This window comes from Ursus americanus, chromosome 15 (assembly GCF_024610735.1).
Source record: "Ursus americanus isolate L20-20 chromosome 15, mUrsAme1.1.p, whole genome shotgun sequence".
Lineage (NCBI taxonomy): Eukaryota > Metazoa > Chordata > Mammalia > Carnivora > Ursidae > Ursus > Ursus americanus.
The window spans coordinates 37,941,142-37,968,188 of record NC_142141.1 but is presented as its reverse complement, the minus strand read 5'-3'; the positions used below and the strand labels follow the sequence as shown (position 1 = coordinate 37,968,188).

Sequence of the window (27,047 nt, the reverse complement as noted above, 5' to 3'; positions counted from 1 at the left end):
ATAAGGAAGTTAGAACAGAAAATATTTGAAAATGATAACATTAAATGATATAATTGTAGATGTGTGTAATATCACTCAGCCAAACAGAAGCTACTTTTTGAAATAAATACATTAAAAAACTTGTCATAGAATCAGAATATAGAAATGGTTGTTGGGAAGGAGATAAAATTAAAATGATATTATTTGGCAGGTTTGGGGAGTGAGAGACAAAAATATTGAAATCTAATCCTTAACTCCAAACCTTGAGCTTATGAGAGAAATAAAGTCATAGAGGACAAGAGGGAAATAGAGGACAGAAGTGAAAAAATAAACATTACCACTGAGATTTGGCATGTCGATCTTCTAGCTGTCAGGATTCTGGCAGAAAACAGGTGATAATTTAAGGAGAGTTGAATAAAGGATCAAAAATAAGAGAAAAGATAAGGATTTGATTATTATCTCCAAACAAGGGATAGCTGGAGCCATGTGGCATGTAGGCCTGAGAAGGTGGGAAAGGGAGCAGATGCTGGAAGCCAAGAGGACCTCTGCGTGGAGAGGGTGACCTGGCAGGAGCTGAGGCCTCAACAGAGGGATGTAGCCACCCACAGTGACACAGCAGAGGGGAGTGGGGAAATACAGGACCAGACCTCATGTTCTTCCCCCTCTCCCATCTCTTGCCCAGAAAATGGAGGACAAGGTTGTTTCCTGAAGTAGTTCACATAAGTTAGCCTTCCAGGGCACTGAGCAGCCTGAAGAATGGATTAGAACTTGGTGTGGAGGGACAGAGGGAAGATATGCCGCACAGACCTCTACCTCTAATAATCTAAGTGAAGCTATGTAGAGAACACATTTTGCTACAATTAGAAGTAGTCTAGAGCCTAGAAACAAAGCAGCCCCATGATCCACTCTAGTCCTTTTCCCACCCTAAGCTTCTCACACTTTGGCAGGTAAGCTGCAGAGCTTACCTGTCAAAGAAGAAGAAAGACAGATGCCCAGAAAAATTTGGATTTCAGATAATCAATGATTTTAAGTGGGCCTCCTATACTTTATCTGGTAACCCTAGTTCCAGGCCTTCCAAGGACCCCATATCTACCTCCCTCAGTATGCATGTGGACAGAGAGAGAGGAAGTGGGGGAGAGGAGAAGAGGAAGGGGAGGGGGGAATGTAGATTGAGAGAGAAAGATGTTTAGAGATTGAGAGAGATTGCTTTCAGATCTGGCTCTCCCAGGTGGAGGCAGCAGCCAAGCTCCAGGAGAGCCTGGCTCCTACCCCCTTTGTCAACCACAGGGAGAGACCGAGAAGGCGGTCAGAGTGAGAGGTCTTTGCTTTTCAGCTTCCAAAGCTTTGAAGCATATTTGCTTTGGCTACTGATTTCCCATTATACTCAGTCTTATCCAATGAAAAGAAGACTATTTAATTGGAAAGTATAGATCTGAAAGTATGGATCTGAACATCTAGTCACATCACATAGGTTCAAGGGCCCAGACCCAGAAAAATAATATCCTAGATATTGGAAAAACCTATAGATATGAAATTATAAATAACTCACAAAAATCACAGAGGATATGGGAGATTCCAGAAGACCAGATACAGGCAAATACCTAAATGTTTAATAAAAGACTGACGGGATTTAGTAACATACAGACCAATACTCCAAACGTTCAACCATGACAAAATTTGAGAGAAAATATTAAAAGTCTGACTTCTGAGCACGTATAAATGACAGAAATGGTCACCCAGAGCCTTCACAGGGTCATGATGTCCTGCTGAGCCGGCCCGTTCCTTTTCCTTGACAGGTTGAACAGACGTATCAGGCAAGTACCATAAACTTTGTGTATCTTGAGTTTAAAATGGTGTTTGACAATTTCTCATGAAGTTCTTATAAACAAATGAGATCTGTGAGCAGGATATTACTTCAATTAGGTCTATTCCTGGGTGGTAACTCTATATGCACAGAGTATGAATTAATGGATTAATGTCAACCAGGACGGAGGTGTAGTAGTGGGACTTATTTAAAATGGTCTTTAGCACCATTCTGGGTATCATGAAAAAGCAGAAACCAGAGGCAGGAACTAGAGGAAAAAAGTTGTTAAAATAATGACAGAGGAGCATTAAAGGAACCGTAGACATTTAAGCTAGATAAGTGAATACTTCAAATGTGTCAGGACATTAACTCATAGACTTTCGAACTAGATGGAGCCAGCCAGTCTCCTAAAAATTTAACTGATGATAAAATTGGGTTCAGGTGAGTCTATGTAGTAAAATTTATTGAGGGCCTGTTACGTGCAAATGCTGTTCTAGATGCTGAGACTAACAACAAGCAAGTTTGATCCTGAATCCCAGCCTACCTCTCCTCCCTGTCTTCAAGTATCTGAGAGGCTGTCACATGGAAGACTGTATGAATGCAGTCTGACCTTCTCCTAAGGGCACAACTGGGCTGGGAAGTGGGAGGAACTACAGGAAGGCAAATTGCTGCTCCATGCAAGGGAGACTTTTCCAGTAATATAGCTGTGTGACACTGGAAGGCCCGCCCTGAAACGTGTCAGTGAGGTCCACGGAGGGATCGTTTATCTCTAGTATTTGGCATTTCTCAATTGGAAAGGAGGTTAGCCAAATAACCCCTCAGGTCCCCACGTGTAATTCCGAGTAAATAAATGCACAGCCAATAAGGGAATATTTAGTACAGAGAATTTATATTGAGTATAATATGTATCTTCAATTTTATTTCATTTTGATTATTTCTTAGTTTTGATTATTTATTTGTATCATCAAAGAGAACATAAAGAAACTTTCCAATTTTCATGGTACACGCAGCAACGATAAAACCACTTGGGCAAATTCAGAGAAGTGACTCATCACCACCCTGATATGAACACTAGATATTGTCCATGATAGGCAGTTTTCCAACTTAGGCAAAATATGACATCTATTTATTCATTCAATAAATATTTCTTGAGCACCTGTTATGTCCCAGACACTGCAGTGATTATAGGAAAAATGGTAGAGCAGTGACTAAAACAACCATTGTTCTCATTGTTCTTTATGAGACTGATATTCTAGAGGCAAATATGGACAAATGAACAAGCAGTTGCCATTAATGTCACCCTACTATAATAGGAGAAAGCATAGGGGGCTGAGATAGAACTCTGGGATGTCAGAGGATGACCTTTAAGACTTTTTGGATCAGGGAAGGGTTTCTGGAAGAAATTTATCTGAACTGAGACATGAAGAAGTATTTGGAATAGAAATTAGCCGGGGGAGGAGAAGGAAGGTGGGGCAAGAAGATTCACAGAGAACGCTTTAGATAGTTGCATCTGCATCTTGTTCTTCTTGCTAGTATTGCTCTTTCGACTCAGTCAGAAGCATTGTCACTTTGAAATGATTAATTTTATGCTTTACCATTTGACAGGAAATACCTTCCTTTTTAGTACCTTACTGGGAACTAATAGAAAATTCCTATATAAACTCCATCAAAACAGTACTCAGGCATCTGAGAGAAGAACAGCATACTGTGATTTCTTACTTATACAAAGTTAGGTAAGAAAAGTCTCCAAAGTCAGAATTTTATAGTCAAAGGAATGTCATGTGAGCTCCATCTCATTCTCTTACTGCCTTTCAGAACAAATTTCCAGCATTTTCTACGGCGTCCAGACCACAAACAAGATTTTGTATCTCAATGGCAGGCTGATTTTAATGCTCTTCCTGATGACCTGTGGGATGATGAGGAAATGAAGTCTGAGCTACACCAAAGAGTAAATGTAAGGAAATCTGCGACCTGCTGCACGAGGGTCTCCACACATGCGAATATCGTACTGCAGAACCCTAATCATTCCCTTCTTCTTCCCTGAGGTGTGAGGGTGAGAAGGGAAATGGTTTGAACACTTACCTGCCAACTTTCAAGAGCAATGGCTCTTCCAAACTTGAGTTCAGAATGAAAGCATGGTGGACAACACTTCCAGAAAGAGGAGTCAAGTCCAGCAAAACAAGACCATTCTTGGCATCTGTTTTGTAGACTCCTAACCCCTTTGTTAGGCACCGTAACTATCTCCATACCTGGCATTAAGCACATGCCTACCTTGAATGAAGTCATATGGTTGGAAAATATCAGGGAGAAGGAGAATGAGGGAACTTTATGGAAAACCTAAAGGGCTGCCAATATTGAATAGATCCTTTGAGGGAAGGTAGCAAATCTTATACATCTTTGTATCTCCAGCAAGCACAGTGCCTGGCACTTAGGAGGCAGATAAATTCATAAATGGAATATATTCGTAAATGGAATATATTACCCCAATGCTTTAGAGAAGGACTTGTGATGTCCAGGAAGGATGATTTCAATTAGGAAGTTAAAATACATTAAACTTTTTAAAAATATCAATTCAATCAATAAAGTAGAGAAGCTTCTAATAAAAATAGTCAAAGGAAAGAAAAAAAACTTTAAGTAGAGATTTGGATAGACCCATAGTTTTTGACTTCAGTATTTTCATTATAATTAATAAGCGAATAGTGTCTAATTGTCTTATTGGTATTCTCACTGACCACATACTTATTCTTTAAATGTTTTGTTTCATGTCCAGGCGACAGATGTTGTTATTGCTTTACACTTTGTCCCTTGCTTCTAATTCTGTTGCGTTGTGATCTGAGAATTAGGTTTTTAGATCTTTGATTTTAATTTAATTAAGTGATTTTAATAATATTTAAATTTTATCTAAATTTTTCAGTTACCTGAAACATGAAAAATTTTTGTTTATATCCCATGGGTGTTAGAAGATAGCATTTGGTCTCTAGTTAGAAGGTTCAATAAGTTTTGGCCAAATCAATCTTGTTAATGTCATTAGGATGCTTTTTAGCAGTGGATTCTCAGCAGGAGTATATTGTAGAGAAACTAGAAAAGTTTTAAAAAATAAACCTGCCTTTGCTTCAGGCCCTATACCCAAACTCAGGTTTAGGATAGGCCCCATACATCACTTTTATTTTTTAAAATGTCATAAGTAATTCTGATTGAAACAATTATACTTTGGTTACATTTTTATACCTACATAATCTTGCAAAAACCAATGGAAGTAAGTTAAAAATCCCTATGATGGTTACATTTCTATCCACTTGCCTTGCTTTATAGATTTTAATCGATTCAGTAGATTGCTTTACAGATTTTAATGTAGCGGCAGTAATAGCTAACCTGACCACGGTGCATGCTGCCACTGTCTTCCTGCATCCTCGGGACAACTCTCTGAGGTGGGCACTAGTAAGATTCCCATTTTATGGATGACAAAATATGGTGAAGTAAGTGTCAGAGCTGGGATCTGACCCCACACCACCACGCTCCCAGCCCATGTCCAGAACCGTTCATTAAACCACTTCTCTGATGCAGTATTATATGACACATGAAGAAACAGGACAAGCTATCTCTTCATGGTCTCCCATACTCTTTAGAGTATAAAATAACCATCTTTGCACCAAAGTACTTCTTTTGTATTGAATTCTACTGTATATGATATTAATACTGTGAACCTTGCTTTATTTCTTATTTGTATTTGTCTCGTATAAGTTTAGACTTTTGACCTTTTTGTGTCATTTTGTTTTAGGTGAGACTGTAGTAAGCACCATATAAACTGAATTTGGGCTTTTGACCCAACAGAAAACCTTTAAAACTTTTGTAAAAGTGTTCACTTTTAATGATTTTTGTCTGCACAACCTTCATAATTAATAGCCATGAGTTTTTCTTCTATTCAACCCACTCTGATTATTCAGGAATATATAATAATTCCCTAATTCTTGCCAAATGAAATGTGTAAACTAGTCATGCCTCTGGGTCAGCCCAGACCCTCTCTATGCTTGGTCAGTGTCCTTGTTCTTGGCTTATTTCATCCCAATTCTGAGAAGTTAATGGAGAGGTTCTGCTATCGCATTGTCCCCACTCTGCCATCAGAAATCTGAACCACAGAGATGCTAGTACTTGCCAAGGCCTCACAGTGAGGCAGGAACAAAGAGAAAACTCTTCTAGTTCTCAAAAATGTGCAAATGCTTGGTAAGCACAAGCCGGTACACACTGAATGTCCGCCAGAGCATTTGTGGAAAGACCATGGAGCTATCTAGATCAGCTCTAAAATAATGCTGTTTTGTGCTGATACTTAACATAGGGTTATAAAAATGGCTGTGATATTGTCATTTTATGTGTAGTTCCCTGAAGGTAACAAATCAAAATGCTAAGAGTCCCATTAATACACTATCACAGAAATAAACCCCACTGTGGGCCCTGGAATGAAACTGCTTGCATTAAGATTCCTGGCTCCACCGCACTGAAACCATAGCCAAATGACTTAACCTCTCCGGGCATCAATTTTTTTCACCAGAACTTACCTCCTGGTTATTGGGATTAGCAAGGTAATCCGTGCAAAGCACTTAGCACAATGCCCAACACGTAGTAATGGTCAATAAATTACTATTGTGAAAACTGTCACATTTTAATTGTATGTATTTCATTAATGGGATATTTTATTAAACAGATATTTATTGCATGGATAATATGATATTCTTATAAGATTATAATAGTCTTTATTAACTGAGGAATTACTGTGTGCGAAATACTAGGCTAAGGGCTTTATATACACAAGCTAATTTATTCCATCTAGCACACCCAGAAGGTAAGTTACAGATAAAGTAACTGAGACCCGAAGTAGTGGTGTAGATGACTCAAGAGCACAGGTCATATCCTGGATCCACCCCCTACTGATCGTGCGCCTTTAGGGAGATAACCTCTCTGTGACTCCTCTGCAAAGTGGGCATTGTAACGCAACACCTCAGGTTGTCACGAGGCAGTAAATGAGTTGGTGTAAGTACAGTGACTTACGTTCTGACACACTGACGCATGTCGAAAGACCTCAGTACATGGTAGCTATGGTTAGTTTTGTTATATACATGGCAAAGCTGGGATCTTCACAAGATTTTTTCTTACCGCTAGCTCTTTAGCACAAAGCTAATTTTTGAACAATCCTGTTAAGCTCAGACAGCACTCCTTGGTGAATGACACGTTCCATTCATGGTTAATGAACAAGCCTATGCCCCTGGATTAAATACAGCTGCATGTTTCTTCCACCAACAATACGCCATTTCCCCAAAAATTCCCTGAAAGGACTTTTTTTTTCTTTTTTTGAGAGAGAGAGAGCAGAGGGGGAGGGGCAGAGAGAGAGAGAGAGAGAATCTAAAGCAGGCTCCACACCGAGTGCAGAGCCCGATGAGGGGTTTGATCTCGCAACCCCGAGATCATGACTGAGCTGAAATCAAGAGTCTGACGCCTAACCGACTGAGCCACCCAGGTGCCCCAGGACTTTCAACTAAACAAATTTTCTGAGAAAGGATTAGAATACTACTTAAAACATAGCCATCCATAAATAAAGTGAACTGCAGTGGACTCGTGCAGGACGTGGGCATATGATTTGGTGAGCTGGTCTTATAAAGTAAGGCCTGGCAGAGAGTAGAAGCAAAATAAATATTTGTTGAATGAGGGAATAAAATGCATGGGTGCTTTAGGTCTAATTTTCTTTGGAGACATGTTTAAGACAGGCAAAGGATTCTAGTTTTATTACACTGAGGTAATCTGAGCTGTGACTGTAAAGCATAACAGAGATGTTTCTTTCTGTTCAGGATTTACGAGACCGCCTGTGGGACATCTGTGACGCCCGGAAGGAAGAGGCCGAGCAGGAGCGTCAGGATATCATTAACGAGAGCTGGTTGCAGGACTCAATTGGAATAATGATGAACCATTTCTTCTCACTAATGCAGGTAAGAGCGACCCGTCAACAACACAGACTCCCGCCTCCACAGCGACGTCCTGTCCCTCCCTTTACAGCTCCTTGGGGAGCATGAGGGGCTGTTAGGCTCATTTTCCTCACTGCATTCTTGCTCTGAGCTCCACCTTGCTGAGGAAGTTAGCTGAAATAAATCATTGTGGCCCGGGCCAAACAAGCACCAGAACTGGGAACATCCCAGGGCGCCTGAGTGGCTCAGTCAGTGAAGCATCCAACTCTTGACCTCAGCTCAGGTCTTGATCTTGGGGTCGTGAGTTCAAGCCCCATGAAGCTGGGCATGGAACCTACTTAAAAAAAAAACAAAAACAGAAACTGGGAGCATCCCAAGCAACCACCAACCAGCTTCGCCTCCGGGTGGCTTAGAACTGTGGAGAGGGACAGGAGAGATGCTGTCTATACTGGTTGTTACCTTATCAGCTTCTCACAATGGACACCCAAAGCAGCCAGCAGAAGCCCAGGAAGGCAGCTCTGCCACAAACCATGGACGAGGTCAATGTCAACAGGCATTTGATTCCAGAAAAAAAAGTTTATGTCAGGATTGAAAAAAAAAAAAAACACCAACATTCACCAGAACAGCCTCATGAACTGATATTTGCAGACTGTTAAATAAAAACTGCACTAGATGAGATGAGAAGATAGACGTTGCTCTTATTCCAAGACTATTGTCAGCAGTAGGAAAGCGAGCACAGACCAGGTCTGGATACCCAGCATTGCCAAGAGAAGAGCTAGAGTGTGAGAGCTGGGGTGTAGCGGGCATCAGAAGCCATCTGTGCCTGCTGATTGGCTTTGCCTGAAGGAAAAATAAACATTCCCCTAGCTTCCCAAGGTACCCTCAAGGAGCAAGTTAGGCTCCTGCCCTCCCACAGCAACTGGCAGATAGAGGCATGATCTTCCTTGATGCTTACTGTTCAAAGCAAGGGTGCCCACATACTTGGGAAAGACCATTTGAGTTCTAAAACTGGCAAGAAACTTTTAAAAAGATTTACATCCCAGGGGTGCCTGGTGGTTCAGTCTGTTAAGTGTCTGCCTTTGGCTCAGGTTGTGATCTCGGGGTCCTGGGATTGAGCGCCATGTTGTCAGGCTCCCTCCTCAGCGGAGAGTCTGTTTCTCCCTCTCCCTCTGCTCTCCCCCCTACCATGCTCTCTCTCTCATAAATAAAAACTTTAGGGGAAAGAAAAAAGATTTACATCTAAATGGACAAGGATTTACAATGACAAATTTTCTAAAGTAAATTAGAAAAGGGTAGTTAGGAGCCTAGAGTTAGGAAGAAGAGTATCTAAAGTTAGCCAAGCTGAGGGGAATAGTAAGCTTGTGTTAGTCAAACTGTGTCTACGTGAGCATTTTTTCCTAAGAGGAAGGCAGTGAGGGTAGAGAACGGAAAAGGGTACACTTTTAGTCTTCAACCGATTGACTTACAGGAGGAGATACCGCAGGAGAGGGGATATGTAGCTGACCATCCAAGCTAGCACACAGTAGGTGTTCAATAAAGGCTCGCTCAACCAATGACCATGAATGCTGATACTTCCAACCTTCAGAAGGACAAGCCCGTGGTACAGGGGCAGGTTGGACCACAGGAGGCCTGAAAAGTCAGCAGAAAGCTGAGACCCAGGAGCAGCCTCCCTGACTACCAGCTCTGTGATCCCGGCGTGGGTTGTACAAAGGATTACAGTGAGGCAGCCAAGCAGCCTCAGCCACACTGGGTAGTATTCCTGGGGCACTGGTTTGGGCAAGGAGAGATTGACTGTTAGAACAGGTGTGTCAGAAGCTTCTGGCAGAAAAAACTGAAATCCAGTAGTGAAGGCAAAGGGAATAGAGATTTTTTGGGAATCATTTCTCATTTGTCCGAGCAGTACATGCCTCTTTGGGAATGGTTGAACTCTCACACATCAATACCTAAATGGAAGGCTCTCATTCTGAGAAGTGAATCCACATCTAAAACCAACAAGGAGGAAAGAAGAGAAAGGAGAGGACAGCAAGTAAGAGCTGCTCTTTGTTAATTCCTTCCTCCTTCCTCTATATATGCCAGGCACTGCTTGAAGGACTTTCACATAGATTACATTAAACCTTCACAACAACCCTGTGCTGTGACTTCTGTTCTAATCCTTTAGCATTGTTCAAATAGTTGAAGGCCCGCCACGTGGAACAGCAAAGAACCTCATTCTGCACTGATCAGTAGGACGTTATAAAAATGGAAGCTGGAAATTACAGGAAGTGGATTTCAGTTCAGTAAATGAAGAAAGAACCCAATGATTAGAACCATCCATCAAATAACAGACTTTTGAAGCAACTGAGCTGCTTATAAGCAGAAAGTTTGCACCTGTTTATGGAATGGAGGGCTAGGGGAAAGAATCCTGGTGAAAGTCTTCAAGACCTGCAGTACTGGGTAACAGACAACTAGAGAAGCATTTCCCAAAGTAGGCTCCATAGGACACTAGTTTTATACAATGGTCCACAGAACAGGACTCAGTGATCAAATGAAATTGGGAAGTACTGCATACTCTGTGCTTCCCTTTCCCTGGGAGATTGACAAACATATTGACATATTAGGACGTCAAGATGCCCAGCCATAAAGAAACCTTTTTGATACGTTAACCCAGCATTTCTGAAACTATTTGACATTGCAAAGTTTTTGTTTGTTTTCTCCCCAACAAGGTACTCATTAACAGCCTACAGGACAAGTTTTCTACCCAGTAAATTTTAGAAAATACTATGCTTGATGATTTTCTAACATTCCCTTCAAAACCAGGATTCTGTCTCTAAGCATGACAAGTGAAAACTCTTATTGTCACAATGTGAGATCTGTCCATATAGGAATATCTTAAAACTTAATTTGGTTGCTCTGCAAGAAAAGAAAACTATTTAGTTTTCCTGATCATTTCAAAATGCTAGTTTGAAAAGTTACTTAAATATATTTATGTTTAAAATCCAAATATTTAAAACATGTTTTATAATTTAAAGCAATATGAATGGTGATTTTATTTCATACTATAGATTCAATTTAACCAAGTGAACTTTTTACTGTTTCAGTCATTTCCCTAGAAAAGTTTAATAATGTGCAAGATAGCTTTCAGGAGCAATTTGGTTCACCCTTTTTTGTATCAAAAACAAACTTACTGAAACTCTTTTTGTCTTCTGTTGTACACTACAATGCAAGAGCATTTATTCATTCTGAACTGTGAATATGGCAGTACAAGACTATTTCTTGATGTTTTATGAAATAAACATCAACATTAATTGCTCAATAAATATTGGGATCCCTTCATAAATATCCTTGGGTTAGAGTCAGCTAAGGGCTTTGAACACTAGGTCAGTTTTGTTCTTTTTGGAAATGATGCTTTCTGTAATTAACTATATATCATGGAATACTTCTGCAGAAGGGCTTCAGTCTCTAGGCCCTCAGGTACTGGTTTAAGTAGCCCCACTCACCAAAGCAAAATCTGGAGGTCATTTGTCCACTACCAAAGAGGAGCATGGATGTGCCATCTGATCTGACACCTAATGGGAGAATGGGCTGGAAAACTCATGGTCTACATTTGTGTGTTTGGCACTCACTTGCACACATTTCCTCATTACTGCACAGGGAAGTAGCCTGGCTGGCAGGGAGTCCATTGTAAATGACTGATGCTCGACTTACCACCAGTTCCTCTGTGTTCTCCATTTCCCTCAAGGCAGTGCTGGCAATGCCAACAGACAGGGTTTGCTGTGCGCATGGAGGAGTGATCTCCCTAGTACACATATTGAGCAAACTGTGAAAAGAGAACTGCCCATTACCACCTTGCCTTACCTTGTCATTTCTCCAAAACCTAGTCTTACTTTGTACTTCAGGTTTTTTTGTATTTGTATCTGTACACACATATGTATTTTATATTTGTATATATCATATTTTTGGCATCCCCGATCAACTAACTTGTTACCTCTGGTAGAAGATATTCACATGTTAATATATTGGTTGATTGAATACAGGACACAGAAATTTGTAATGTCACAATAATGAATAATATGTACAACTGTGGACATCATACATACTGTAATCTTTTGTCACAATGTCAAGAGGCATAGAAACACCATCTTGTTGAGTGGAATCATACTCAATGAGTACAGAGAATGCAAAGTCACCAGTTATCTTTCATCATTACGAAAGATATATACCTTTAGATATTCACGTATAGCCAATTCTTTCTTAATTTCCAGAAAATTGATTTCAACTGAACTATTTTAAAATAGTGCTTACGGAGCTTATATGGGAAATATGTAAAGATCAGTTTGTTCTCTCTTGGGTATTAACATTCATATTTGCTATTAAAGGCAGAACTGAACCGTTTCCAAGATACAAAGAGACTCCTTCAAGATTATTACAGGGGAATGGAAGGCAAAATCCCAATCGATGACATTAAGAGATTTACTCGAGTCCCATTGGTCCAACTGGATAGTAGAGAGATTTTGGAGAGCCAACTTAGGTAAGACGGGACATCATGTTGCACTATAATTGGTTTGAGCGTAAAACTTTATGATTTTAAGTTGAATACCACTAATAAAAACCACACTTTTGTATCTGCAAATCCAAAATCCAAAACTCCAAAAAGTGAAAAATTTTCTAACTTCAACTTAAGATGATTGATATGCATTATTACCCAAATTACTGTGACTATTTACTCACATTGCTGCAGACGTATAGTGTATTTTATTATGAAATGCTTCCAACAGACTCTGCTGGGGATATCTGGGAATGTATAGAGTATATAAATTTTGAATTCTGAAAAACTCTTGCTCAAGAGTTCTCAGCAAGGAATCTTGAATCTCTACCACTTTTATGAAAGTCCCAAGCACTTGTGTGTGCGTATGCGACATGTAAATGAAAATGGAGGGGGTTGTGAGTCTTCTTTTACAGGTAAGGAAATTGAGAAACAGTAAAGGTTCAGTCATATGTGATTATGACTTCATGAAGTAAAAGACTTGTCAATAGTCTAACATCAAATTCCCACCAGAGCAAGAAAATAAAGAATTATATTTTCAACCAAACACGTCTGCAATACAAAAGTTTGTAAATAATTGCATTTATAGGCCCAGGGGGTGGGGGCAGGAGAAGGGCAAGATCCCAACCCAGAGAAGCTGTGAATAGATAGAAAAATATCTTTAAGATATAGAGAGTGGGAGTGGTGGTAATTCCTATGATGTGGGTCCCCACTCCAAAACAATTAGAGAGCAAAAAGTAAGAATTAAAATAAAGTAACAAAAATAAGCTCAAAATCCTTAAAATTAAATGAATTAATTAAAAAATAAATAAAATAGCATTAAGAATTAAAGTAATATTTTCTTGTGACCAATAAGGAGGTCATGAGAAAACAAGAATCTATAAATGTGAAGAGGGGAAAGAGAAAGAAGTTAGATTTAAAAAATAATATACAAGCTGAACATTAAATTTAAATCTCCGAAGATATGAGATGTGTATTGGAGATGGAAGCACTACACGTACTTCACTGTACAAGTCAATACAAATAACACAAGTGGCAGGAACTCAACATGGTATCATGATAGATCTGGCTTCAATCCTGGGTCTGTTATTTACTAGTTGTATGTGAGTAAATAAGAACAATTTATTTTGGGAGGAAAGTCACCCCAACTCTCTTAAGCCTTGAGTTTCTTTTCTATAAAGTAGGATGGTTGTGAAGACTACAGAAAATGAAATCCTCAAAGTACTGAGTACCATGTCTGGGGATCAGAAGACTTGAGATCTAGTCTCAATAACTCTCAATAAGTGGTGACTGTTATTAATGCGTATTATGACAATAACCTACATGCAGTATTTTTTTATTCTTACATATTTTATTTTTTTTTTTAAATTTAAGTTCAATTAACATATAATGTGTTATTGGTTTCAGGGTAGAGGTCAGTGATTCATCGGTCTTGTATAATACCCAGTGGTCATTACATCACGTGCTCTCCTTAATGTCCATCACCGAGTCACTCCATCCCTCCACCCCATCCCCTTCAGCAACCCTAAGCTTCTTTCCTATGATTAAGAGTCTCTTATGGCTTGTCTCCCTCTCTGATTTCGTCATTTTATTTTTTCCTCTCTTCCCCTATGATCCTCTGTTTTGTTTCTTAAATTCCACAGTACTTTAATTGTGAGTATTGTATGTTCTTGCTTTGCTCTATCCTCCCTATGCCAAAAAGCATTTGAGATGATCTGAACACAATAGGGTTAAACATGAGATCTGAGACCCACTTTTTCTCTCTCTAGATTTCCTCTATGTAGTCTCACCATGTCCCCATCATGGCCATGTGTAAGCAAGGAAACACAAGGAGGAAAGTACCGTCTTCTTGATACAAATACAAGGGAAATGTTTAACTCAGCAAGCTACTGAAAAAGAACTCTGAAAACAATAAAAAATTCCAAAGGCAATATGAACCATCAGAGCCATTAAAAGAGGCCAAGTTCCAATGTCTACAGTAGCAGTGCATTCTGTTCTTAGCACAAAATAGCAAGTCAGGCATATTGGGGAAGCTATTAAAGTTGGTTAGCAGAATGAAACAGGGAAAAGAACAGCCAGTTCTTCTTTTCTGCAAAACAACTACGTACCAATCTCAACCTCAAATCACTGCCATGAATATCTACTGAAACTCTCAATCAATGTATCAACCAACCAACTAATCACCTACAGTCTCTTTAAAATGTATAAGGGAAATAAGTATACTGTTCGGTATGTCCACGTAGCTGTCTTCTTTATTCCTATAAAAACAACAATAGCAGCAGCATAATAGTAACTAATAATTGGTTAATGATTGGCAATTACCAAGAATTAGTAACAATAGTAATAGCAGCAGTGGTATTTTGCACTATTTGAGGAAAGGAGCTTCAGAAAGTCAAGTGACGTGCCTCAATTCATATCTATTGATAGTGGCAGAATTTTTTTCCAGTAAATGAATTCTAACCCCAAATTTTATCTCTAAATGATATGCCACTACTGCTGTCCTCCAAAGCAGGGTGTTGGGAAATGCTTAAACATTTGGAGATGATCACGCAACCTTTACCTTAACTTGTGAGACGTATGAATCTCAGTGCCTCAGTGACTGGCATTTGGCATTGCTTGATTATCAAAATGTAAATTGTCCTTGTGGGTGGATGTGTACTGCGTAGAAGAACCTCCGCACATGGTCTTTACAGGCACGGCACGCTGTCGCAGTTCCAAGTACGTAAGAGTCGAAGAGCCAAGTTCAAGAAACCACGTCTAGTGCTTCAGAACAAGACCAAGCTGTTTGTTGGAGTTCACGACCAACTTCCTTGGTCACCACTCAGTTCCCCAGCAGCTTGAGTGTGCCAGGCCAAATGCTTGACCGTCTTTCTTGTGGCTCCTGACTCTCCTCAGATTTCTGCAGCGGCCTCCTTGGAGCTTCTGTCTCCCCATTCCATGCCTCGCCGAGGACTCTTTGCGCTTTGGATCTAAGGTGGATCCCAATCATAATAAGCTTTCTGCCCTGGGGATCTCTTCCCGTTTCTCTTAGCATTTCAGATTCAGGAGTCCTTCAGGGCTAGAACGTTCCCAGGGGCAGCTCTCAAATTTCTACATAGGGGCAGCAATATGGCTGAGAGAAGGGAGAAGGAGAGCTTACCTCTGTGTTCCCACAGCACTTTACAAAGCAAAGAGAAAACTTCACCATCCATACTCTAAACTGGGGAGGCCTGTTGAATTTCTCCCACCCCCACCCCCAAACCTTGTGGTCTCCATGGGCTTCCCCGTTGCAGCCCTCACATCTGTCATATCCTGCTTTTTCACTGTCTATTTTGGGAAGCCAAATGATGCTAGTCATCTTAAAGGAGTGGTGCCCAGTTTTATTTGATTTGCTTTTTCATGACTGATTTGTTCCTTGTTGGAAGTTGATGCCCCAGATACATTTCAAAATTGTACTTCTTCAGGATTCCCATTGTTTTATTTCCCTCCTCTTAATCAATGAGAATTAAACCTAAAAATTATGTTTTGTTACTATTTGTTTCTAGTTTACTCTTGTTAATAAGACTATAAAAATTTGAATACAGTCTTTTTTTTTTTTAAGGGAGGGGGTTGTGGGAGGGGCAGAGGGACAGAGAGAATCTTAATCAAAGCAGGCTCCACTCCCAGCATGGAGCCCAACGTGGGGCTCAATTTCACAACCCCGAGATCATGACCTGAGTCAAAATCAAGAATCAGTCACTTAACTGACTGAGCCACCCAGATGCCCCCTGAATACAGTCTTTTATAATCTTTCCTTTATTTGAAGAGTTCTTCCAGGACATCTTTGAAAATTGAGGTTAAAGCAAGACAACAAAATTCCCAAAGTAACATGGTTGTAAAAATATTATTCTGTTAAATGAAATATTTATATTTCCTTTTTATTTGTTTGTTTTTTTCAAAGAATTCCTCTCATTTCTCGAATATCCATATCCCTGGATTCAGCTATGTCTAAACCAAAAACAAAGGCCATCCTGAAGGGCAAGATCGATTACTCACTGGAAAATGTTGAGGCAAACTTTGAGGCAGATGAGAAGTTGCTGATGGACACCTGGCAGCAGAGTTCTCTAGCAATATCTCACATGGTAAGCAGTGCTTGTTATTAGATTTTCGCTAAGTACCAACATTGGTAATATGCTATGAGTAGAAAATTCACACAATGTTGTATAAATGCATACCTTCAGGAAGTTTTTTGTTTTGTTTTGTTTTCTGAAAGAAATAAGAAATGAAGCAATTCAGTCAGCAAATATATGAGCTCAAGAATGGAGTAAACCAACACGTAGATTATTTTTTGTGCTGGGCCAAAGTTCCAAGTGTCGAGGCCAAAAGGGTCCACTGGGAAAAGCCAATGACGTGGGTCAAGTATAATGCAATAAGGGAGGGAGGGGACTATGGCCAAGTGGAAATCATACTCCTAAAGAGGTACGTGCTACGTCACCCTGACCAAATTTACCATTTGAGAATGAGGCCCAGTATGGCTAGACTTTGCAATTTTCCAAGGAAAGCCAGAAATTCAGATTTGTATGTGAAATCTACTGATCTTAGCATGTTAGAAATGAAATCAAATTTGTCAATGTTACAGAGCCAGGAAAAACACACATCTGGCCTGTAGGCCTCTAGTCTGCATAAGTTACCTGTGGGGTGAGTACTATCCTCTCTACCGTGGAGAACGAGGATTCAGAAAGGTTAACAAATTTTGCCAAGGTCACTTAACAGGTTAAGTGTCAAAGAGGAGAGTTCAACCTAGGACTATGTGAGTTCAGAGTTCGTGTCCTTTTCAACTTCACCGGGAAGCCAAGGGACAGTGATAGTCCCTGCCTCTAAGGGGCCCGTACCAAAGCAAAAGAGAAGAGAAGAGCATACAGATAACACTAATGTAAGGAGAAGCTTCCCCCTGTACAGAAGGTGCACACAGAGATTAGCTTGGAGGACCACGGTTCCCTCACCCTCCTGTCCTGAGTGCCCAAGGTGGTTCTGTTTTCACACACAGCCACTGGATATATGGCTAAGCATGGTTGCCATCTTCAATGTCAGTAACCGATGCTATATATAATACTTTGGTTTGCATAAGTAATACCAGATTCTTTACCCATTCACGGCAGTATTATCTTTGTCATAAATTAGGTGACCACATAACGTAAATTAGGTCTCTCGCATTGCTGTATTTTTCCATCCTTACACAAAACCATTGCATAATGTCATATCATTTATTTGTTACCTAGATGAGCAAATCTTCCCACCTTGTCATCTGTCCAGAGGACTTTGGCTTTTCTTGGCTCTTTGCTTTTCCATATAAATTTTCAAATCAGCTTGTCAAAATTTACAAACATGTTGGCCATAGATTTTTTTAGATGATATTTATCAGATTATGGAAGTTTCTTTTCATTTCTAGCTTACTGTGAGGGTTTTCATAAAATGTATTAACAAATGGTTTTTCAGCATCTATTGAGACTGTCATATGATATTTTTCTGTTTCCTATCAATGTGAAATATCATGTTGGTCAATTTTCTAATATTAAACTTACATCACATCCCTGGAATAAGTACAACATTATAATGAAACATCATCCTTCGTACATATTGCTGGATTTGTTTTGCTAATAATTTGCTTAGGATTTTTGAATCTTTGTTCATGAGTGAGAAAATCCTATCATTTCTCATGCTGTCCTTGTCAACTTTTAGCATCCGCATAATACTAGCCTCATAAATCAAGTCAGGATATGTTTCTTCTCTTTCTATTCTTGAAAAGAGTTTGAAGAGGTTGGAATTATTTCCTCTTGAAATGCTTAGTAGCATTCACCAAGAAGCCATCTGGGCCTGGTAAACTAAACCTTTTCCTACTAGGAGGTAATTTTCTTTATCTATAATGCTTTTTTGGAAATTATACTTTTAAATATTGTTTGCATGTTACATCTTTGTTCATCCTCTTATTTTTATCCTTTCTGTATCTTTTCTTGCTTGCTAACCCACCCACCCCCCCGCACTTACTTTTAGAGGTAGTACATTCTGTTGCTGTTCTGTTAGTGGTTGCCATAGGAATTACACCATAAATTGTTAACTTATCAAAGTCTAAATATTATTAAGTCATAATTTATGGTGTTATTCCTAGAGTAACCACTGAGTGAATTAGTGTGTGTTACTTCCAAACTAATAGAGGGAAAAATGAATAAATTTAAAATATTAAATCCAAAATAAGAAAAGAAAGGACAGGACAAGATTTAGGACAAACAATACAAATAGAAAGCACATAGTAAGACGGTAGATAGATAGCCCAAATATATCGATAGCTACTTTGTAAGGGCAAAATGATCCAGATAAAGGAAAGGGATTGCTGTATTTGTTAAAAAAGCATATGATGCTTATAAGAACTCAGAAATGATCTTCTGTTATTGACCAGAGAGGACAATGAGGTAGTGTGATGACCTCCAGTAGCCACCGTGGAATCCTAAACCCTTGACCCAGAGGCTCAGAGCTGCCCATCGTGCTGGTACCAACTCATCAAACCTTCTCGTAAAGCAACTAGATATTGCTTCCTACATACTCCATCAGCATTAACAATTTCCATGACTCGGCTAGTGTCGTCTTTCTCTTCTAAAACATGCTCCTCCTTTCTTCTTTTTGATTAAACTATATGCTTTCTATAAATCTTCAGAGCTAGTTCCTGCTTTGATTCCTGACTAGTTGGTTGCCTGTTTGAAGCCTTTGCTTTCTCTGATCATGTGCTCTTCCAGTCCCTGTAGCAGTATTATCTCCCCAGGCACCCAGCTCTTCCTATTTAGGTGATTGTAATGATTATCTCATTATTTTCCCAAACACTTAACTGGACTCTAGTATTTTTTATACACCCTACACCTAGCATCATGCCCACATCTCATACAATACTAAGCCCTCAGCACAGTCTGACATGGGACTACTGCTGTACCTATGACGCCGATGTTACTGCTGATGATGACGGCAGTGACTGTGGTGATCACTCCCAATATTACAGCTACCAAGCCCCAGAGAGTGGGAAAGCAGAGCTAGGAGTTTGAGGGGGGAGAAGGAATTATTATTCTTATTGAGCTACATAAAGCGATTCACAAATCCCATTAGAACTGCCTGGGGAGATGACATTGTAGAATATTACGTTGTTAGAAAGAGCAGCATATAGCGCAAAGAGCATTGGCTACCCCTCTTGGTTAAGTTGTGTGATTTTATGGAAATGACTTAACCTCTTCCAGTCTTCAATTCCTTCTCTGTAACATGGGAGACATTCCATATACCTTTCCTCTCACGAATGGTTGAAAGATCCAGTGAAATAATGTATACCAAAGAAATTGTAAATATAATAGATAATATTATTTATATCTAATATTAAATATATAATATAATGATAATGGAATTGTAAATATAATGGATCATGATGTTAAAAAATGTATTCACAATTGTACTATTGTCCTTGTGGACTTTAAAAACCACATAGAGGTTTCCCTGGGTGGCTCAGTTGATTAAGCACCTGCCTTTGGCTCAGGTCATGATCCCAGCGTTCTGGGATTGAGCCCCGCATCAGGCTCCCTGCTCAGCGGGAAGCCTGCTTCTCCCTCTTCCCCCAGCTCGTTCTCTCTCTCTTTCTCTCTCTCTTTCAAATAAATAAATACAATCTTTTAAAAAAATTAAATAAATAAAAACTACATAGAAAACAAAGGAGAAAAGTTAGTAAGTACTAATCTAATTAGTATTCCTAATAATTGTATTTGAATCCTGCTTTTATGTCTCAAGTAGACTTTTATGACCTTGATGTCACATGACCTTAAGGGAATTTAAGTTTCCAGTGAGACAGACATGCTTGGGCAAACTGTTGTAGGGAAAACAGTGCCAGCAGGGATTAGTGCAACAGAAAGGAGAGCGCTTTAACACGGGCTTTTTTCTACACAGCAGTCTCACCAAGAGCTACCCGTTTCATGTGCGATGTTAATTTTTAGAAAAACTTTCTTCTAATTAACAGGTATGCAATGATTTCAAAGAAACAAGTCATAGTTAACGCCCACAATGTCAAGACATTATTTCTAGAGTTTCTTTAGCCTTACAGGTAGATTGCTGAATGTATTGTGAATTATGTTAATTTTTGAAAGCGACCCAGAGGTCTTTGAGGGAAGTGGACCAAAAATATGCAGATGATGATAATTATCATCACCACCACCACTACCACAAAGTTGTTTATAAAGGAGAAAAATCCAATTTTAAAAGAAATTGCTAACTTACTGTGCTTTGCAAAAACAGATTCAAAAATGAATTGCTTGCAATTTAGAGGGGGGATGTTAACAAGTCTGCTTTCAGCTTTACCAAGAATCTTAAAGTACAGTAGACTTCATGAAATCCATTTTTATGGCTTAAGGGCATCTGATTAAAACCACATCCATAGGCTCACACAAAGCTGGCTTGTTCTCTGAAACCTTTCTGTATTTCTCCAAAGTTCCACTGATCTTAAAGAAGCTGTGGGTATGTTCCGTGAAATATGATTATTTTAAAAGAAACTCCATCTATTAATAATCATTTCCTGGGCACCCCCTATGAGCATAGCAGGTGCTAAAGGCTGCTTGAAGCCATTTGGCGGGTAGAACAACATTTTACATTCATAGAACAGTTGGGGACAGTTACATGCTGAGCCCTGGGGTATGAAGTGTGCAGGAATTGGGGGAGAGCGGGAATAGGCTGGTGTATCTCGCCAAGACTAAGCGTCTTTGAGGGGAGAGCTTGTGCCTTATTCGTCTTTCTGTTCATCTCCATTCAACTTCCTCTTTCTCCTCTGAGCCCCTCACCCAGTCCTCCCCAAAAATAACACCAGTCTTGGACACAGTAAGCACTTCAATAAATGAACTCTCATGACCACCATTTCTTTACCAGTTGCTTTATTGACATTTTAAGGTTTTCCACCATATGTTGCTCCTCCCTCCTTGGTGTCTGCAAGTTTTCTTTCTCCCTTTTGGGGGTCTTTTCTCAGGTCTCATTTCTTGGGGCTACACCCCTAAGTGCTCTTCACCTCTTTAGGGGCAGTTGGACTTATTTCGAAAGATCAGGCCTTTGAAACTGCAGGCATGGCCCCAGCATGAGCCTCAAGACGAGGTTTCCCTGCTGCCTGAAGCAAAGAGCCCCGGAGGAGAGATGGAAGGGTCCCAACCACGACCCACCCTCCCCGTTCCTCTGCTACAATCGGGTGGCCCCTGCAACTAATCTCGTGTGAGTGAAAGGAGGGGGTGGCCGAGATGGCGGGAAGCTGCAAGTCCCCTGAGTAGAGGAAGCTGACAACAAGGATGAGGTTAGTCCGGGGGACAGCTCATCCTTGTGAGCACTGCACCTTCTGGGACGACATCTAGTGTTAGAGGAGAATGGAAGCCTAGGATTCAAGTGTCCATGAGCCCAAACAATACAAGGCATGCATTCCCAAACCGTGGTGGGGGAGCGTGAGAAATTCGTACCCGTTTTATGTATAAAGCACAATTATACGTAAAATACATAGACAGATACACTTTTGCAGTATCAACATTTCATGGAGGGGGACTATGAGGAAAAACTGTCTTTAAAACTCTGTGGGGGTGTCAATAATAATAATAATAATAATAAGTGAGTAACATTGGTATAAAAGAATAGTGGGTGTTAAATCCATAGAGTCTGAGATTTAAAAGAAAACTTTTAGAAAGCGTCATCATGGCACTGCTGCAGTGTGGGGGCGCAGCGCGGAAACGTAAGGTTGCCCTGCAGGCGGGGCTGGAGAAAGTGAGCAACCTACACGCAGACGCTGCAGGGAAGCCGCTTCTGGAGCCCCGGGCCAGGTTTCCGCGTCAGTAAAACACTGAAGTGTGTTTTCTGTCAAGACTGAGTACATGGCATGGTTGTTTACAGGAGAATGAGGCTTCAGTTGAGCTGGGTGATGACTAAATCCACATGGCTATTATATTTCATAAGTGTCCACTCATTGAAATCTTGCTCGTATCCAACCAGGTGGCTGCTGAAATTCATCAGAGGCTCATGGAAGAAGAAAAGGAAAACGTGCCAGCAGACCCGAAAGAAAAATCTCCTCAGATGGGTACAAATAAAAAAGTCAAAAAGGAACCACCCAAGAAGAACAAAGCAGACAAAAAAGCAAAAGGTATTCATGGTTCTGGCATCCAAAACTGTGGATGCTTAAACTCCCCTTGGTAGAACACAAACGTCTAAGCAGGCACGTCAAAGCTACTATTGGTTTGGGTTTGTGCGGAGACCCAGGCTCTGGTGGTGTTAGCTGGCTAATCATACTGGTACCAGTCTCACCTAACTTGTTTATCCAAATAGCCGCGCGGATCTAAGGTAAAATAACCCTCCACGACAGTTTGGAACATGCTAGAAGAACTGCAGGTGGCACTATGTAATCTGAAAAGTGTGCACAAAGAGGCTGCGGTAACTGACAGGAGGTTGGATGAAAATTACATGTATGTAAGTTTCAGGTTGAATTCAGGTTTCTGGTTTAATTCAAGCACGTTCCTCTCTCCAGGAAGCCTCTTGCCTCATCTCTGCCTCAGAGACATGAGGGGAAAACAAGAGCGAGAGAAAACTCAGGCTGGGAGAGACCTCCTGTTCGCCTTGGGGATAAACTCTGGCACACACATTATCCCCCCTCTGAATGTCTCCACTTGTACACATGTAAGGTCAGTTGAGGCGAGAGAGGAAGAGGCAGAAGGCCAGGAGCAGAAGTCACCTCACTACTCAGTTCCTCACGAGACGTTTGTTAGGCTCCCGCTAGAAGCACGGCATGATGGGTACTAAGGACACAATGGTGAACTTCAAGAACAAGATCAAAAACACAGTCCCTGCCCTGATGGGAACTCTAGTCTAGCAGCAGAGACAGACACTTGACCCGTCATTGTTCGTTAGCGGGGGAGGTGCAGGTGACCTTGAGAGTGAGGTCACCTCAGTCCTTCTGAGGGGTAGGGAAGCACTTCCCAGCCGGAGTACATTTAAGCAGCCCTGAAGAGGAGTAAGAGGAGGAGCTGAGGATGTGGGCAGGTGGGGGGTGAGAGGTGGCACTCGAAGCAAAGAAAAGAACAGCACCGCAAGAACAAACACACCACTTAGTCCATCTCAGATGGTAAAAATGAAAGAGATAAGCAGCATTTGAAGGACATGCTTCAATCTACTATAATGAATAAATGGTTGAGTCCAGTCCCTTAATTTTACCGATGATAAAACAGAAATCCAACAAGATTAAGCTCCCTTTCACCTGTCATTCCTACATCCGTCTACTATTGCAATCACATTTTATTACAGTTTCTTTATTTACAGTTATGTCCTTCACATGACTTGAACCCTTTGTGGTCAGACCTTCAAGACAGATTTATTGCCCTAAGTGGAATTATGCGAATGGGGCCTGCAGCTGGAATCACACTGCCATTTCTCAAGGGTAGATTGTCAGAAAAATGCCGACAAATTCTTGTTTTCAAATTCTCTTATGTAACCATTGAAGTACTTGCAGTTAAGTACTACTGAAAAGATTGTTAAGTAGATTACAGATTCTTGACCATGAGCCACATGTCAGCCATATCTTCCGGATGTTGTCCCCTGGTCTTTTCTTCATGAGGGTCTGGGATAGCCTCGCCTAACACCAGCACCTCTGACGGAGCAGGGCTTCTGCGCTGGCTAATGGCATCCTGGTATGTTGCAGTTTGCTCATTTCCATCCCCAAACTCTGCATCGCACCTTCCTTGGAGTCTATAACCATGGCTGCCCTCCCTGCACACCTCATTTTCCCATCATGCTACACAAAAGGGGCATTTTATACATGTGTAGCCTAGATAACACTGGAGAATTCTCAAGGAAAGATCAGTATTTCCCACTCACAGTCAGAACCAGGGTTGGTCCTTTCCAAATCCCAAGAGGTTTGCTACAGACCCGCACATTTCGCTTGGTCCTCATCTTGCCCCAGGAGCTGTGTGTCCCCCTGCACGCCCGCTCGCTCCTCCCCGAGTCCCACTGTGCTTTCAGGCAAATCACCACCGACGGCAGAAGCTGCCCCTGTGACAGTGACAGCAGAGGAGATTGCCCAGATGGAAAAGAGAAAAGAACTGATGCTCAGAATCAAGGAAGAGCACCTCGCTGCCCTGCAATTTGAAGGTAGTAGCATTCGGAAAGAACCGAGATGATTCTTTTCAGTGGAAAACAGACCCGTAGGCCAACAGCCCACGGCCCACTCAAGTTGCATCTTGCCTGTGAGAACACAAAGCAAAGCGATTGAAAAGTACAGCATTTAGTTGGTTGTTTTCATATGACCACATGAGGGCTAGATTCAACTGTCCTATAACTGCTGGGATCTCAAAAAGAGACAAAGAAAATTTGGGAAGGGGTTAGGAGAACGCCAGCAATAATTAACAATCTCAGAGAATAGATTCAAAACGAATATGTTAGAGTCTGTGTGGTTTTACAAGTTGAAAGAAGGCTTAACGCCATGTATGTAGGTGGTTTTATATGTTAAGAATAATTTAGGCCTCTCATTGGGAAAATAAATCCTGACTGAGGCTAACAGGCCCTGAAAGTGAGTTTTTGGGAACAGAGGCCATAGAAGATCCAGTCATGGGTCACTAATGTCCACAAACCTCCTTTCCTATAGGTAGTAATGATTTTATCAGATATATTCTCCTGGCTCTTTACTTGTCTTATAATGCAACTCAAAATGGACTTGGAAAAAAATCAGGAAAATGAGCAAATTAGGCCAGTGGCAGTGGAGGAAGCAGGGAAGAAACATGGGAAAACGATTTCAGAAGTAAAATCCACAGACCTTAGCGTGTGCCATGGGCAGCAGTAGGCCCTGGGATACAGTGATTTGCCCTAGTTTTACCAGCTCTAAGAAAATACAATGACGTTGCCATCCCGAGGTTCTAAAGTAGAGAGTCATCGAGAGACTTTGTACCTTCCCCTTTTTGAAATTCAGAAATTATCTATTTGTGTTTTCCCACTCCAATTTATCAAAGAATATATTGCTATAAAGTGCAATACATGTAAAGCTCAGTTTATAATAGTTTTGGTTTAAATAAATTGTCAATCACCCTACCATGCATCACATGACATGTGACAGTGACATAGGTCAGGTATTACCTATACTCGTATATTACATGTGCACCTGCATCTTCACAAGCTGAAACATGATTGGTTTAAAACTGAATTCAGTTGATTAGAAAATGCATGTATATATAATCCTTCATTTTCTTTTTAAATAGAGATAGCCACGCAGTTCCGGCTTGAACTGATAAAGACAAAAGCACTGGCTTTCCTTGAAGATTTATTAACGAAGGTGGTCGATGTATATAAACTCTTGGAAAAGTGGCTTGGTGAGAGGTACTTGAATGAAATGGCCAGGTAATGTACCACAAGGCTTTGCCAAAATGCATTTTTTAATTTCTGGAGGCCAAAACTGGCAGATTTTTAGGCATTTACAAATACATATTACATTTACAAATAGAAATTTTGACCTTTTAGGGAATCACATATGCATTTGTATTTGGTTCTTCTCAAACAGTGAAGTCATGTATCAAACTGTCCTATGGCAATGTCCAGTTTTACACATCATTTCTGAGTTTGGTTTTTACCCTGCTCCATGAAGACCTTAGTTTACAAGGTATGATTATAGGTAATTTTAAAATATTTTTCGGAAGTAAGATGATGTTTCATAGCTTTCTAATGCCAGACTTACTTTTAGGGTCAGCGCTGATTAGTGGGAGAGACTAAGAAGTCAGTCACTGCAGTGTTTTACCAGGGAGGTTGATTCCCTTTAAGGGTGATACCCAGTTCTACTTCACTCTTGGGTTCCAAAGGTTTTTCAGACTTCTCATCTCTAGTGAGGGGCAGAGTCCCATTCTCTTAATTCTCCCCTAAAAAGCAAAGCAGAAATAACCCTCAAGTGAGAGTCAGGAGACATGTTCCAAGAGATGGGTATTTCCTCACTGGCCATAAATAAGCACCATGCCTAATGGCTAGGGGCCCCATGGGCTTCATCTATACCAGGAAACACTGCAACCAGGCTATTTCAGAGATTTCTACTAGATCTAGATTCTGTGAACACCGCAGTTTGGAATAAACACTTCCTGAAAATTTAGAAGTTGCTACCTACATAGAATGCGAATGGCAAGTATTCTCAGAAACAACTGCCATCTGAAAGATACTTGTTATGGTTAGTTTTCTATAATCCTTGTCGCATCATGAAAGTTCTGTTGTAAAATCTTCAGCCTGGTTTTTTATATCTGTTGTGCTATATAGTAACACACACACACACACACACACACACACACACACACACACACACCCCTTAGCCTGGTAACCTGACTGCAGTAAGGCTTGAAATAAGTTTTTACTACTGGATAGCCACGTCTGTTACTCGTTAACATCACAGAGCAGTGATGTTCAGTTCTGTTCTCTGCTTGCCACTTACAAATGAAAACATATCTTCTTAATTTGTAGAATTCACAGCTCCCATCCATGCGGCCCTCAAGAGACAATGCTTCTTATTTTTATCAGATGTACTCCAATTTCTCAGATTTATATCGTGTGCATATACCTGACCCCTGAATGTGGCCACGAGAAGTTAAAACTAGGACTGCTCAGCTATGCCTTCTGTTTTGGTTATTGTAAAAAGTCTCTGGTGGTAAAAAGGAAAACAGAGCGAGAGCTATCAGATCCCTTGGAACTTCAAATCTTGCTTTTCATTCCCTTGGCATTTTTTCATCTCTTCCATTCGTGGGAAGGGTACGCCTGGTAACCTCCACTAGGTGGTGCA

The 27,047-nt window shown here is 40.5% G+C and overlaps 1 protein-coding gene across 3 annotated transcripts in view; it reads left to right on the top strand.

The window, feature by feature from the left end:
- LOC123785470 (sperm flagellar and cilia associated 2) overlaps positions 1-27,047 on the top strand; it is a 135,365-nt gene that overhangs the window by 96,564 nt on the left and 11,754 nt on the right. For all 3 annotated transcript variants that reach the window (XM_087867937.1, XM_087867939.1, XM_087867938.1), the window contains 8 exons: positions 3,389-3,516; positions 3,599-3,737; positions 7,621-7,758; positions 12,090-12,241; positions 16,176-16,356; positions 22,250-22,397; positions 24,266-24,394; positions 25,495-25,633. In XM_087867937.1, the coding sequence (XP_087724063.1) occupies positions 3,389-3,516; positions 3,599-3,737; positions 7,621-7,758; positions 12,090-12,241; positions 16,176-16,356; positions 22,250-22,397; positions 24,266-24,394; positions 25,495-25,633 (1,154 nt within the window). The remainder of the gene's footprint in view (positions 1-3,388; positions 3,517-3,598; positions 3,738-7,620; positions 7,759-12,089; positions 12,242-16,175; positions 16,357-22,249; positions 22,398-24,265; positions 24,395-25,494; positions 25,634-27,047) is intronic.